Genomic DNA, 15,090 nt, shown 5'->3' with positions numbered 1-15,090 from the left:
GAGCAATTGAGGGAGCTGGGACTGTTCAGTTCAGCGAAGAGGAGGCTGAGGGGGGACCTCATCATGCTCTACAATTACTTGTAAGGATATTGTAGAGAGGTTGGTGCTGATCTCTTCTCACAGGTAATTAGGGACAGAACCAGGGGGAATGGTTGCAAGTTGCAACAGGGCAAGTTTAGGCTGGACATTAGGAGGAAATTCTTCATGGAAACAGTGGTCAGACACTGGAATAGACTGCCTAGAGAGGTGGTTGAGTCACCATCCCTGGATGTGTTTAAGCGTCGCTTAGATGTGGTATTGGGTGATATGGTTTAGGGGTCGACTTGTAGTGTAGAGTCAATGGTTGGACTCGATGATCCAAAGGGTCTTTTCCAACCTGAACTATTCTATGATGCTATGATTCTATGTTAAGATCAACAGGTGCCAACAGTGTGCGCTTGCAGCCCAGAAAGCCAACCGTATCCTGGGATGTGTCAAGAGATGTGTGACCAGCAGTTACAGCTCCCCACCTGGAATACTGCATCCCGCTCTGGAGCCCCCAACAAAAGAAAGACATGGAGCTGTTGGAGAGAGTCCAGAGGAGGGCTACCAAGATGGTCAGAGGGATGGAATACCTCTCCTATGAAGACAGGCTGAGAGAGTTAGGCTTTTTAAGCCTGGAAAAGAGAAGGCTCTGGGGAGGCCTTATAGCAGCCTTCCAGTACCCGAAGGGAGCCTACAAGAAAGCTGGGAGGGACTTTTTACAAGGGCCTGTAGTGATAGGAAGAGGAGTAATGGGTGGAAGCTGGAAGAGGGTAGGTTTAGACTACATATAAGGAAGAAGTTCTTTACCCTGAGGGTGGTGAGGCACTGGAACAGGTTGTCCAGGGAAGTTGTGGATGCTCCATACCTGCAAGTGTTCAAGGCCAGGCTGGATGGAGCACTGAGCAACCTGATCTAGTGGGAGATGTCCCTGCAATGGCAGGAAGATTTCTTCTTCCAGCCTGGGTTCAATTTCTAGAGTTGATTCTTTTTCCATTTGATTGCATTAGGTTTCTATTAACTAATTAATTATAAACAGAAGCAATAAAAATATTTCCGAAATATTTAGAAATTAGCTGTCCATGTAAATTAAGCATCTGTACACTACAGAAATAATAAAAATAATACTGAAACAACATTTTTTATTTTATCCAAGCAGAAGTGCTTACTTAGGTTACTATTTACTTTTCATTTTATGCAGGTAAGTGGTACATGATAATAAGAGAAAAAAAAGTAACTTTGAGAGAAAAACTTGGACTTCAGTCTGATCATGATATGGAATGTACCACCATGATTATAAAACATGAGGTGAAAGGACCATCTAACCTCACATTCTGCCTTTGGCTGTGGCTAACAACAGCCACCTAGGAAAACCTAGTAAATACAGTGCAAACATACAGTAACACTTCTATGGGATACTTTCTTTTCCCCTAGATGTCAATATATCTGGGACTGCTTGAGTTGGCTAGTCATTTCTCCTGTAACCAAACAGGATTTTACATACCTCTACGCACATCAGTCATCTCTCTTCTAGGTTGCAAAGTCTTTACTATAAAATCTCTCCCTTACTTTTTGTCACAGTTTACCTTTACTAATTCCACAAGTGGATATAATTGTATGCATTGTTAAGACAACTGGGGTAATAAAGACTGAGGTTGAACCTGAACAGCCTTAACAAATACTGTTTGAAACTTAGCAAATTCAGCTATTTCTGCTGTATCATCACCCACAGTACTCTAAAACCAATTTTTATATTTGTTAACCATTATTTGCTTTGATTAGCCTATGCTTACCTTTTCAGACAGTAGAACTCCCCAAAATATAGAACCTTATTGCCTATTTAAACTCAGTGTCTGTGATATAACTGCAATTATAAAGCAATGTAAGCAATATGTTACTCACTTGTATTTATCTTCTGAAGTGAAATGTGCTTTTCCAACTGTCTACGAAGTTTCACTTCTGCTCCATATTTACCAGTAGTGCCATTGTCAGCCAAAATAAAATGTGAATGCATACTGTTGAGCACTGTCAACTTACTCATGGGATTGGACATTGTCTGGTATGGTCGGACCACCTGAATTTTAGAGACAGAGGAAAAGAAAAAAAGTCTGCTTAAAAATAACTTTAGCATTTAAAACAGTGTGGTCACCTCTTGTAAACACTGAAATTTTAGATGCAGACACTTCTTAAAGGGTTTTCCGTGGCAACTTGTTTCAATAGCATCAGCAGCCATCATTTCAGTGTTAAGTCCTGCTAACCGTTAGTCTTCCAAAGCTCTGTGTGACTACACACACACACTAGACCCCCTGTCAGCTGCTGTCTTTCAATAGCGTTGCTGTAAACCCTCACTTCATTTGACTCTTCTTGCACAAACCCCACCCATGTTCCCTGTCGTAACTCATTCAGAGCCACCAGCACAGGAGTCCTCTGCAGACCTCTGCTCACCAATATAGGTGAGCTTCACTCTTGCAGAGGTGTACCTGTAACACTACACCGCATTTTCAATTTCCTTGGAAAAAAATATCGACCCATTCCTTGCACAGTACAAAGGCAGTTGCTTGCTTTCACAATAGCTTAAAAGTTTCCATTCAATATGGAATTTGATACACTTACTTAGATTTGTCTTCATCACAAGAAACTTTTCTGCAGATAGAGTAAATTGTTGTAGAGTTATCTCAGTCATACCCAATTTATAGCACTGGGCCACATTTGGCTGTCAGCTGCTTTAGTGGGACTTGAGTGATGACACTGATGTGACAAAAGAATTGATGTTATGTTGAGGGATCCTGCATGATCAATCAAAAACATTCACTAGAAATACTGTTCCTTGGAGAGTTTATGCATGTCTTGTCTTTTGGAAAGACAAAACCCTGAAAATTTGTAAAATTAAGTCCTAGCTGAAGAAACACTGAAGTGACTTATTGCAAAACTCAGCTGGGCTATACTTCATCTGCAAGGAATTTTCTTTACAGCTCTGGCATTGCTCACTTTGCAAATCTAACAAAAACTTGTGCTTTTTAAAAGTGTACATTCATGTTTTTACAAAAATACACACAGACAAATATATTAATTTCTTACTAAGCTTCTCTCCCTTCTTGTTATTCTGAAGAGATATTAGTAATTACTTGGCTACATCAAAGTCTCTGTTACTTTCACTTTGGCTAACTCTTCGATGGCAGCAGGGGGAAACCCACAGACTTCTTTGGCTGTTAGAAAGTGTCACATAGAGGGTACTCTAAGAGGGTACTCTGTAGGTGGATTATTCTCCAAAGGGAGGAAACAGGTCTGAGAAGACTGAGAGGACAGCTGGGCAACAAGACAGTGCCCTCTGCTATGAGAACAGGTAATAGCTTTGGCTCAGGTTTCCTTTTCTTTTGGTGCCCCATTCATAAAACATTTATTCTACAGGTGCATACAGCTTAAGAAATATCAGTACACTGTTCTTTATCACATGTCTAAGAATCAAATGAAAACAGTTGCAGATTTTTTAAGCTGATACCTGCCCCATCTCTCAGTACACAGGTCAACAACCTCTGATGATCACAAGCTGCTGTGCATGCAGTTACACTCCAATTCCAGCTTGCGGTTTGCCCCTGAGAGCCACAGCTCAAAACTTTGTAACAGTGATAGCTTTATCTGCAGTCCTAATGAGCTGCAGCATCAAAGGCTCCACATATTGACTTAGTAATGCCACTGCTGAGCTGCTTTAGTTCTGTGTCTGCTGTTTAGCTACAAGGTGAATCTTACTATTAATGTGCTTTATAGATATTTAAATGAAAATACAATAATTTTCAAATGAACTGTTCACAGCCTGCACAATCCAACACGTAAAATACTTACTTTTAATAATAATTTCACAAATGACACCATTTTCCCTATTTAAAGGATAAACAAAATCTTCACGAAGGCAAGAAAATCCTAGGCTCTGAGGCTATTTCCTTGAGGTGTATTGATGTTCCACAACACTCAGCAGATTTTCAATTTCTTAATCTTGTAGTCCCCATTCCTTTGTACTTTTCAATCCCTTACAAGTTACAGGCAAGTTAAAAGATTAGGAAAGCTTTGATGTCTTCTCATTCTCTTTCTGCACTAAGAAGAGGGAATAACTTCTGGCATTGTCCTCTGCAGAGCTCAAAGGAAGCATTTATGCTCAAGACAACCCCTCTAAACATAACAAATGAATGTGACAGCTGCCATCCTCTGAAGCAGGACTCTTCAGGTTGAGGGTATTCTATCAATAGGTGATGAGCTGGGCTAATCGCAGCAGTTGCCTTTGCACCCTGAGGTGGCAGCAAACTTGAATTAAAAGCATTGTCACAGTGTGTTTAAATTCCCCACAGGCACATGGCACTCAACATAGAGACAGCACTTGAACAATTGGGATAGGGGCTGGTTAGCTCAGTTGGTTTGAGCACGGTGCTGATAACACCAAGATCATGGGTTCGATCCCCGTTCGGTCCCCCTGTGTTGCCTGATGTAGTTGAGAGGTGTCCCTGCCCATGACAGGGAGGTTGGATTAAATGATCTCTAAGGTCCCTTCCAGCCTAGGCCATTCTATGAATCTATGAATTGCTCAGGGTATCTTGCTATGGACCACGAACATCCACATGCCATGTGATCCAATGTGTGAATCTGAGCAGTCCAGGTAAAGGCAAATAATTTGCTACAAACTTAGTGTGTTCAGAATAGTGGCAGAAAAAGAAAGACGTGTGCTTTGCTTCTCATAAAGTAGTAGCTCTTGATCAAATAAAGCCTGCTCTGCAGTCTCACTGTTTTGGGGTACGCTAGGGAATAGAGGAGTTCCTGGTTTAATTTATAGGACCCTGGAAGCATCATGGTCCAAATTCTCTGCATATGCTACGAATATGGCAGTCCCCAGCTTTTCCCCAGGAATCTTTGCAATGAGAGAGCTGAAACTCTTTTCCTTACACCTTTCTTTATAGTAATTGCTTCCTAACCTGGCCTGCAAGGGGAATCTGATACTCTGAGACTGCATAAAAGTTAGAGCAAAAAACCTTGTGAACTAACTATTTATGGTCATTTGTAATCTTTTTTCTTTTTCCTCCAGCATTTCAATTTATTCTCAAAGAGTAACAATCTTGTGGGAGGATAATTGCAAAACATCTACCAAAACCAAGTCAGCATTGGTAACAACAAATCAAATGACTGTAAGGTAACACACACTTATTAATTGGTTGCCTAGAGATTGGTAACTTTAATAGCTATTCTGAAACCTGCAGAAAATAATTAAAACAAAATATAATCTTTCTGACACTATAAAAACAAAGCAGTATGAGAGACCGAAGGAAGCAGTCTCATGCTATAAGATAATGTTGTTATTCAAATTACTAAGACAGAATGAATAGGAAATGTGTAGCCCATCTGATAGTCTGATATATGTATCATCTGGTACACACATATAGAGTAAATACTATGAATGCTGGTCTTTCTGACAAGACTCATCAGAATGTGTTTTAAAGACCACAGTTTAAAGTGCTGAGTTTTGGCTACATAACCATCAAGCTTGACAGCTATATAATTTTTTTCCATATACACAAATGGTATTCATGTATACTAATTCTAATGCATCATTAATTCATGAATGTACACTTTTTCTGGTTTGAATAACCTTTGGTAATCTCAGTCACAGACGTGGTATTTTGAGAATGAAGGGGGCTTGGTACTGCCAGAGTGAAGTCCTTTACAATGAAGCATTTACTGATGGGATTGGGGGTAGGGACTGGGCAGGACTTAGTGTGTTGATGAAAATAAGCATTTTTCAGTTAGTTCAGCTGTAATACACAGTAAACATTTCCAGTTTTTTAAACTTTAAGTGTTCCCCGTTGGTTATGTTTTCTGCACATCCTGTTTGCTCTTGCTTCCTTGACTTGTCTTATAACTAGATGTTGGCCCCACCTGTCCCCAGTGCCATGATTCCAAAGGTTGTGTATCACTCCCATCACTAAATTCCAGCATAATACTCATCCTCTGAAACAGCACTGAGTTATAATGTAACCAAGTTCCTAACTACTAATAATTACCTGGTGACTCACTACAACATGGAAGGCCACCATCTTTCCTGAAGAAGTTATCTAGTTATTAGTTAATAATTAGTTATTGTCCTCAGTCTGAGGACTTTCAGAAGTTCATGCTAGTACCTACTCCATGAGAGGCTGACTTATAACTTCTTTGTTGTGACTATGCCTTCCAAAATGCATACAACATTCCAGCTTGTAAACTTCCTCTCTTTTACATCCTTCACTTCAATACTGAAAAAAGCTGAAGATAAAACTGAGCAAGTGCAGTAAGACTTCAGAGTTCTGTGATACTCTTGGAGCATCCCAGAGAAAACTTTGCTGATGATATGTTGTTACCTCCAGTTATAAAATTCATTAAGTGCACTAATATAAAAATTGGATACTCTGAAACGGCAGCATTCAAGAAATCAGAAGCATTATCTGGAAACAGACTGAGAAAGCCAGGCTTTATTTTTTAACAGAAAATATATCTAAGGATGTTTGGATTCAACTTCTGCTTAGTCCAATGTAAATTTAGATTTTATATAAAAAGGACAAAATTTGCTCCTTTTGTTTATGACTTCAGCTGCATAAAAGAGTAGGTTTCATTAGCAGTATACTTATTGCTTGAGTTTTATTAAATTTGTTGTGTTTTTTTTTCTGAATATTCTGAGCAGTATAAAAGAACAGGCATCTCTTACTAGTGAAGTCCATAAAGAACATCTATAAATGTCAAAGATAGTACTTCCAACATTTGAGTTCTAGGAAGTAAAAAATATAATTTGCTCTGGAATACAGCATGCTTTAAAGGGGTTGATATATGTAAGATATCATATATAACATACAACATATATGAGATATACAATAGATACATTATTTATTAAATATGTATATGTATAATAAACATCTATGTAATATAAAATATATAATATATAAAATAATATATATTATATGTACAATTATATACTTAATGTACAGATATACATTTCTTGTGAGAAACAGTGGGATTTTTTCCCGATAAGGCTTTTTGCTTTATGTAACATTTTTGTTAGTTTATGCACAAGTCTAAAAAGTGGGGTTATGTTTTGGGTTGTTGATTCTGCTTTGCTAAATGATAAAAGCTCACTATATTGCTTCCTTTTCACTGACTATAGTTTTTATTAAAAATAAATATATTACTTTTTTTTCCAAAATTTCTGCTGAGTTTCAGTTTTGCCATACTCTAGTTGTTGAGTGTAACCAAAAGATCAATGAAGTATTATAGGGAGAGAAACACACTATAATCCATGGCTGTAACAGTAGCTATGAGAAACAAATAAACCTAAAGAAATTGGAAAAGAATTTAGGATTTCTCCTTATGCAACCTGCTGGATCCATGTATGGAAGGATTTTTACAGCAGCCACATAACAGTGAGTGTCATGGGTTTTGTAGTGATTCAGCAAAGCAGCACAGAAGCTAACTTTTATGGTCAATTAGTTGAGTAAGAAAATGAATGTTTGTTTGTTTGATCCTCAAAACTGTAATTACTAAAAAATGCATCCTGTTTATGTTAGTAGGTTATATACTACAGCATCTTAACTGATCAATGACGTATCACAGTATGATGGAAATGTCCTTTTCACTGAATTACACAATAAAAGCATATCTTGATTTAAGTTTGAAATATTAGCTTCTTTGGACTGAAAATGAATGATTTAACTGAGCAAAAAAGGAAGTACTAGAATTAATGTTCTCTTTGTAATCCAAGCACTATTCCTACAGAGGTGACTAGGAATTTAACTCAAATGAGGACTGAACAGGTTCTGAAAGTAAAGACATGCATGCTGTGAAGATTCTCAGAGTGCACTCTTTTAAAAGGAAGAATAGCTCTGTATGTAGGGAGAAACTTGTTTATAACTGAAGTTTTCTACAAGACTGTGCAAGCCAGCTTACTTTCTCAGTTCTGTCAGAAAACTAGAAATAAGGCAACCACCTACTTCTCCCTTGTGTGCTTTGTTTTTAAATTAGAATATAAGTTCATTAAGAGTGTTAAATTGCTTTTACAAGACAAGACTCTCCAGGCATCTTTAGCCATCACAGTATAACAAATAGCAAACAACAGTAACGCTTTTCTTAACTTGGCTAGTTCTTCTGACGACTTTGAGTAAAAGCCCTTGGGATTCCCAAGAACTGGCTGATTTGGATGGACTGCTAAATTTCATAAAACTCCTCATCTATGACTTCAAGTTCGATGCAGGCTAGGCAAGGGCTGGAGCTCTGGCAGAGGCACAGCTCTGCTGAGCATGTCTGACTTGCCCCAGGCACAGGGAGGCAACACGCACTGGGACATGTGCAATAGCAAAAAATGCCCGTCTCCCCCCAAATGCCATGACTAAGATAATCTTCTCTATCTATCTGATGCTGGAAGGGTATGTTTAGACAACTCTTCTGGTTCTGACTATAATTTAACTGGACACAGTGCATATAGGCATAAAGCCACATTGATGCTGGAGTTCAACAGGCCTTTTACTATTGGTTGACATTTTTCCCCCCTGCATAATCCTCTGTGATCCTTGCTTCTTGCTTAATGATTATTCATTTTACATGCTTATGGTACCATTCACATTTCCCCTTCTTGGTTCATTTCACAGCATTCACCTCTAATGAGCAAGTCAATATGGTACACTTTGATTTTCAAAACCTTTCAAAAAGCTTCCTCACCAAATGCTTCTAAAGAAAATGCAAATATTGGATAAGAGGGGAGGTCCTTTGAGGGATTAGTAACTGGGAAAAGCTGAGGGAAAGGAGGGAAAACAGTGAGAAGGAAAATTTAATTGTTTCAAAGACTGAGTGTTACTAAGAAGATTTAGTGACATAAGGGGCCTGCCATGTTCTGCTCAACACCATTGAGTGGGAATTGGGGTTAACAAGGATGTGAAAAGCTTACAGATATTTCAGTGAACTATGAAAAGTTAAATAAAGTCTTCATAAAGCAGCTTGACTAGGCAATAAAATGGAAGATGAAATTCAGTATCAATAACCATAAAGTGATACCATTACATGTGCATCAGAGATAGATAAAAACAGAAGTGCATCAGCATCGCATTTATGAAAATATTAGTGACCAGTAAGTTCAGAGAAGTTTCAACTTTTTCTATCATGTATATGTTTCAGAACTACTTTTGTCCTTAGTAATGACCCTGTAATTGTAATTTTACTGATATTTTACTGTTTTCTTTACTTTTAAAAAAAAATTTCTCACTTCCTGTCTGATTATCTAGGAGGTCTAAGATCTGAGACCAAGTGTTACTTTTTTTTTTTTGTTTATTTACCTGACTGGAACAGCTAGGAAACCAATTTCGTTCTTAGCTTGTACTGTGAAAGAAAGCTCCAGAGTCCCTTTAACAGGTGGTGACTAGCTGAAAACAGAGGTAGACAGCTTTCCAGCAGGTGGAAATAATTACTGGAGGAATAACAAAGTCCCAAAATTCGCAGCTAATTTGACATCCTTTCTTTCCTTCTTTCTTCTTGAAATGCTTCCAGAACTTCACGCTTAGCCAGTAAAGACTGCTTATTTGAAATTGATATGTACATTACACTTAAATGTACAAGATTCACCTCATCTTTGTGATTAGCTACTTTTGCTAGTCACCTTTTGCACTGCATCTCAGAAGAGTTAATTAGTAACTCAAAATTACTGCTGCAGAGTCCTGATTGTCTGTATGCATTGGTAACCCTATTTTACAAGTGCTAGTGGCATTAGAGTACAAAACTCCACACTAATACAATTCTCCCTAATAGCTATACTCTAATAGTGAATTGCAATGAAATCCAGTTGGATCAATTTTTTCATACTCATGGTAATTTCTTCTGACCTAAGTCATAACTGAACCTTCTTCCCTCCCCTAACCTGCTAACAGAGAAGAGTGGTTTAGAGTAATGTAGACAAGCAAAATGTTCATTAAGCAGAATGAAAACTGAATCTTCACTCACAGTTAGCCACTGATTCTCAGGCAGATTTCTCCAGAACAAAATAAAAGTAAGGGAAAAAAAAGGGCTCAGATAAGCTTCAGGTAACACATAACCATTGCAAATAAAGTATTAGTGTATTTAAAATTAGGGAATTAATCTTTCTGAGTGAGATTATAGGTTTAAAAGAGAAGAATGATGTGAAAGAGCACAAGAAACACCAACTCCACCCCTCAGAAGGTGACTAAGTAATGATTCTTTGAGCTGTGACTTTATTTCCAATATGTTCATAGGACTTTTTAAAACTTCAGTAATAAAAAAGTATAGGACAGCATATGTTATAAGGGGGACGGTCTATAATTTTGAATTTGACCAGTACATCACGGTATTGTTTCAGAATTAGACTTCATGCTTTGCAATCACTGTTTTCTTTGGCACTTTTCATGGTTTATAGTGCTCTAAGGATGAAAGTCTAATAGAATAGCATTTAAGGAAATTATTATTTATTCTTAAAGAATGTACAGTGCATGAATTTTATCACTGGCATTTCAAAACTGCTATCAACCATAACGGAAAACATGTGTATGTATTGATTTTTTCTTGCAAACATTAGTTCTGTGAGGAACTGGTAAGTGAGGCATAGAGAGGAAAGCAAAAAAGAACTGAAATATTTATATATATTGGAGGTAATCTATGTTCATATAGAGCTTACATCTTTGCCAATCAGATCCTCTTGATTTTCCACAATCCCCCATGGAGCTATACCAATGGTGCAGATCTTCCCTCTAGATTTTGACGCATGATCTTTCAGTGCATCTCCAACATGCCGAATGACTCCTGGGGAAGGAAACAGCATAAAATAGAAATTCATATTTATTCATTACAATGTGGATTTTTTTAGAATTCTTTTTTAGGGAACACCTACACATACACTTAAGTAAAGCTACAAATATATTCCTATTAATTATTATTATTATTGCAGTAATACTGTAAATGTATTTAATCTACAAAATATTAAATGAATTAGCAAATAAAAAATCACACAGCTCTAGAAATAAGAGTCTTGACAGCTCACTGCAACTTGTTTATCTGCACTTGTGTTCACAAACCTATGTGTATGGAAGCATTTGTGCCTGTTCCAAGCACAGAAAGAAGCACAGAAATCAACACTTCACCAAGCCCTCCCCCAAAAGTGTAGCTAGCACACAAATTTTCCCTTCTGTCTGAATAAAGTACTATAATTCGAAATCATCATTACACTTCTCTGTGGTAAGCTATTCTACCATTCTTTCAAAACAAACTCAGTCACCTGAGAGCTTCCAGTAGAGCATTACAACCCCCTGAGGAGCAGTGGGAAAATAGAAATTAGTACAGAGAGAAAGACTGCTTCCTAGTTCTCTTCCAATAACTCTCCTTGTATACTTTAGGTCAGCTTTGTCAGTGTTCCAGCTGTATCTCTGTGCAGAGGACACGTGTCATTCCATTTCATAAAATATATTTTTTACCTGTGTATTAATAACTATTTTTGTGATGTAGCTGCCCTGAAGCACACCTGTGTATTTCCCATGCATGTTATCTGTTATTTGGTTTCTGGTTTTGCTTCTTGTTCAGATTTCACAATTTCAAGATGACTGGGTTAGAATTACAACAGTCATACAGTAGATGTGACTTTAGCTTTTCTGCACCCCAAATAAACCACATAAGAAAAAAAAATCACAACCTTACAAATCCCCAAAGTCCTAGAGTCTAATTTATTTCCTGAGGTGGAAGAGGAAAAATATCAAACCCCTGTACCTGCAATCAGCTATGAAATAAGCTATGATCCAGCATCCCAAAGGATCCAAAGCAGAAAATCTGTTCCAATTGCAAAAATTTCTGCTGTTTAGAATAATCAACTTTCAGCATGACATGAATATTCAGAAGAACTTAAGTTTAAGTCATTTAACAGTCATGGTTAAGCCAAGTGTGTACCACTCTTGTTACATCACTGATTATCAGTCCAATAATAGTATTTCAGGATTTTTCAATTATACTTTCCTTCAGAGAAACATAATTTAAAAATTCATCATCAAGAGAACAGACTGTACACAGAAATTCTCAATTTGTACAATTTCACATGGAGATAAAATACTCAATTTTCATACACATAGTCCAAAAATCTAGCCTTGGAGCAATCAGAAGTAACCAGCAATGAAAAGTAACAGATAATGCAGGACTGCTCCTGCAGTTGTATGTTTTTAAATAACACACAGCAATCTGAACATCATTGCTTTGCCTAGGTAAATTTGATTACAGGAAAAAACTCCACAGTTCAGCAGTAATTATATTGACTTCCAGATGATCTTTCTATGTTCCTTCTAAGCCCCAACATTCCATGATTCCGTGATTCTGTGAATCTGTGACTCTGATTCTGTGATTTGCATTGTTTTGGCACTGGAAACTACAATGTTTTGAAAAATTGCATCCAGCAGCTGTGCATTTGCCAAATGCAAATGTTATATTCAGTCCTTGTTTACAAAATTTCTGTAGTTTGATTTCTACAGTTCCTGTAGTAATCCACTGTAGTAAGTATACAATATCATTTTTCTGATGTGCTTTTAACTTAAAACTTGTATCCGTCTCTGCCTTTATCGCTACACGTGCATCTGTCAACGAACATCAATACAGCACACGGGTCAACATTCAACCTGATTTTCTTTCTTCTTCTGCAGAGATGTGAGGGATATTGCACACATGTTAGCCTGTCTGTTTCTCTCTCTAGCACTCCAGAAGCTATGCCTCTTCATTGCTATTTGTATTGCTGCTGTGATAAAACTGATGATTTTAAATTTTATGTGCTCTTGAAACTGAAGAGCTCAAGAGTCATGTTCAAATACGTAAGAGTTGATCAGAAAAGCACTAAAATTTATGCGTGATAGAATGATTATAATGTTTTCCATAGAGAGTAAGAGGATACACTCTGTGGGATTACTGAAGTCATAAATTATACCGTTGTTACTGCAGCAAATTAGCATGATGTAAGAATTTGCAAGTAAATGTAGCTCAAAACTTTTGCATTTATCTCTAGCAGAACTCTTTGGCCTTCCTCTGACTCCCTCCTCTCTGCCATCTTCAGTGAGGGTAACTGAGAAGACACTGCCCAAAATTTTTTATCTAGAGAATTATGTTTTGCAGCTTATTCCTAAGACCTACAAGCTCTCCCCCAGCCAAGCTGGACCAGCTGTTAACTTCGATCATTAGGACACACACACCGTATGTTACGAATGTTGTTTGAATAGAAATGGCAATGTTATCAGTCTTGCTGCAGGGGCAACAGAGAAAACATACATCAAACTGTCTACAAGAAAGGAAAAACCAAAACTTATTCACAAGAAAGTTTTCCATCACATCCATAAAATGAGCCTTTTCTTCTTTCATATTTCAGATCATAATGTAAGATAAAACTAAGGTCTTTTCTGGATGAAAAGGTTTTCTGTTTTATGTAACAAGAGTCTGACTTCTTCGCTTTCTGGTCAGTAGTCCCTCGTTGTAGTGTACTGTCATCTTCTAAAGTTGTCACTGGCAATGTAGTAATATAATTGCCTCACAGGAGGCTTTGTTTTCTGCTCCCTAGTGTGCTTTTCATGCTTTAGCAAACCTTTTATTTCCCCGGTAGTTTCCAGGCTGTTATGAACCTGGCATTTTCTTGTTTGCATACAGTACAGCCAACACTAATAACATAAAATAGTCAACAGTCCTATTTTTCCCTGGGATGAAATGTCCTAGATGCCACTGTGCTTTCATTTCAGTGTTGCTGTTACCTGTGTTTACTCCTCCAGTGAATATCCATGCTCCAGTTGTCATAGCAGCCTTAATGAGTCCTTTTCCAAAGACCTGCTTGAGTTTTGGCTGAAGTTCAAAATTCTGAAGGCCCCCATGCACAGAGATGAGAAGTTTAGGGAGCTCAAGTTGCCACTCTTTGGTCATCAGATGCAGAAGAAGGTCAGGCTTTGTGTCAAAAGACACACGTACATACTGCAGAAATAAGGAAAGTAGTAGAGAAGAAAAGATGGGTTATACTCACCGGTTCCTAATACATGTCATCTACATCCAATAGATCACTAGAAAAAGGCAACTTTCATGACAAGAGCACAAACGAGTTGCTAACTTGATGATTTTTCAAAAGTTAGGAAACTAGGAATAATGGAACACTTGCAATTCACTGGCTGGACAATTTTCCCTTGCTTAGTAAATGAAATCATTAATTGCTTCAATATGCTTACCAGTGCTCGAAAGATAAATGCCTTCAGTTTATGGATGCAAAAAGTGGAACAAAAATTTGAATCATCTGCCAAAGATGACCTATGTAGTCAGAGTCACATATATCTTATTCTTGAATTAACAAAATCAAACTCTCAAAAGGTAGGAAAAAACAGAAACAAGCTCGACTTTTCAAGCACACCTAAGTTTAAACTGAGCAAGACTACTAAACAAATGCTTTTTGGATGAACAAATGCTAACTTAGGACTTATAGACTGATTTGTACAGATTCATGAATTCACCTAACAAGACACAGGATCCTAAAAGCATTTTGAAATGCATTTACACCCTTCCAGTTGTTGAGTCTTCTGTGCTATATCTTCAGCATTTGGCCCTGAGCGAGATCATGTCCAGCCGTGTGTGCCAAAATTCCTACAGCACTACCATGTCACTCACACATCTGTCTCTTCCTGACAAGCATTTCTCTCTGGGTGCTTTCTCCTGCTCCTTCTGTTGCTGATGTGCCAAGGGTTTCACAAAGTCCATGACAGGGCAGATACTTTTTTGAATTCTAGTTGCATAGCAGAAATGGGACTGGAAGAACCCTCTTAATTAAATAAAATAGGCTACAGAAAGCCATTTCTGTATCAAACTTCTGATTGAACCAATGGACATAGAGTTACTTCAGTACTCTTTCCTTCCTTAATGGGTTGTCAGCATAGTCATCAAGTGTATAACCCAGTCGCTTTGCTGGCTTATAAATTTGCCTTCAGCCAGAGGAATGCCTAATTTTAACTTTTTTATTGTAACATGCCAGATAGTACACATTTCACATATATTATGTAATAATTTTGTCTATTTTTT

General features: G+C 37.6%; 1 protein-coding gene across 1 annotated transcript; it reads right to left on the bottom strand.

The window, feature by feature from the left end:
• Nucleotides 1-1,923: 1,923 nt before the first annotated feature.
• LOC104269472 (transient receptor potential cation channel subfamily M member 3-like) lies at nucleotides 1,924-14,772 on the bottom strand (the record flags this gene model as incomplete). The annotated part of the gene is made up of 4 exons (XM_009876040.1): nucleotides 14,683-14,772; nucleotides 13,788-14,001; nucleotides 10,700-10,824; nucleotides 1,924-2,095 (listed from the first exon to the last, which is right to left on the bottom strand). Coding segments are annotated over exons 1-4 (601 nt in total), but the record flags the coding sequence as incomplete, so codon positions are not given.
• Between the last annotated feature and the right edge of the window lie 318 nt (nucleotides 14,773-15,090).

Source organism: Apaloderma vittatum, unplaced genomic scaffold (assembly GCF_000703405.1).
Source record: "Apaloderma vittatum isolate BGI_N311 unplaced genomic scaffold, ASM70340v1 scaffold20459, whole genome shotgun sequence".
Taxonomy (NCBI): Eukaryota; Metazoa; Chordata; class Aves; order Trogoniformes; family Trogonidae; genus Apaloderma; species Apaloderma vittatum.
This window is presented reverse-complemented; position numbering and strand designations above follow the sequence as displayed.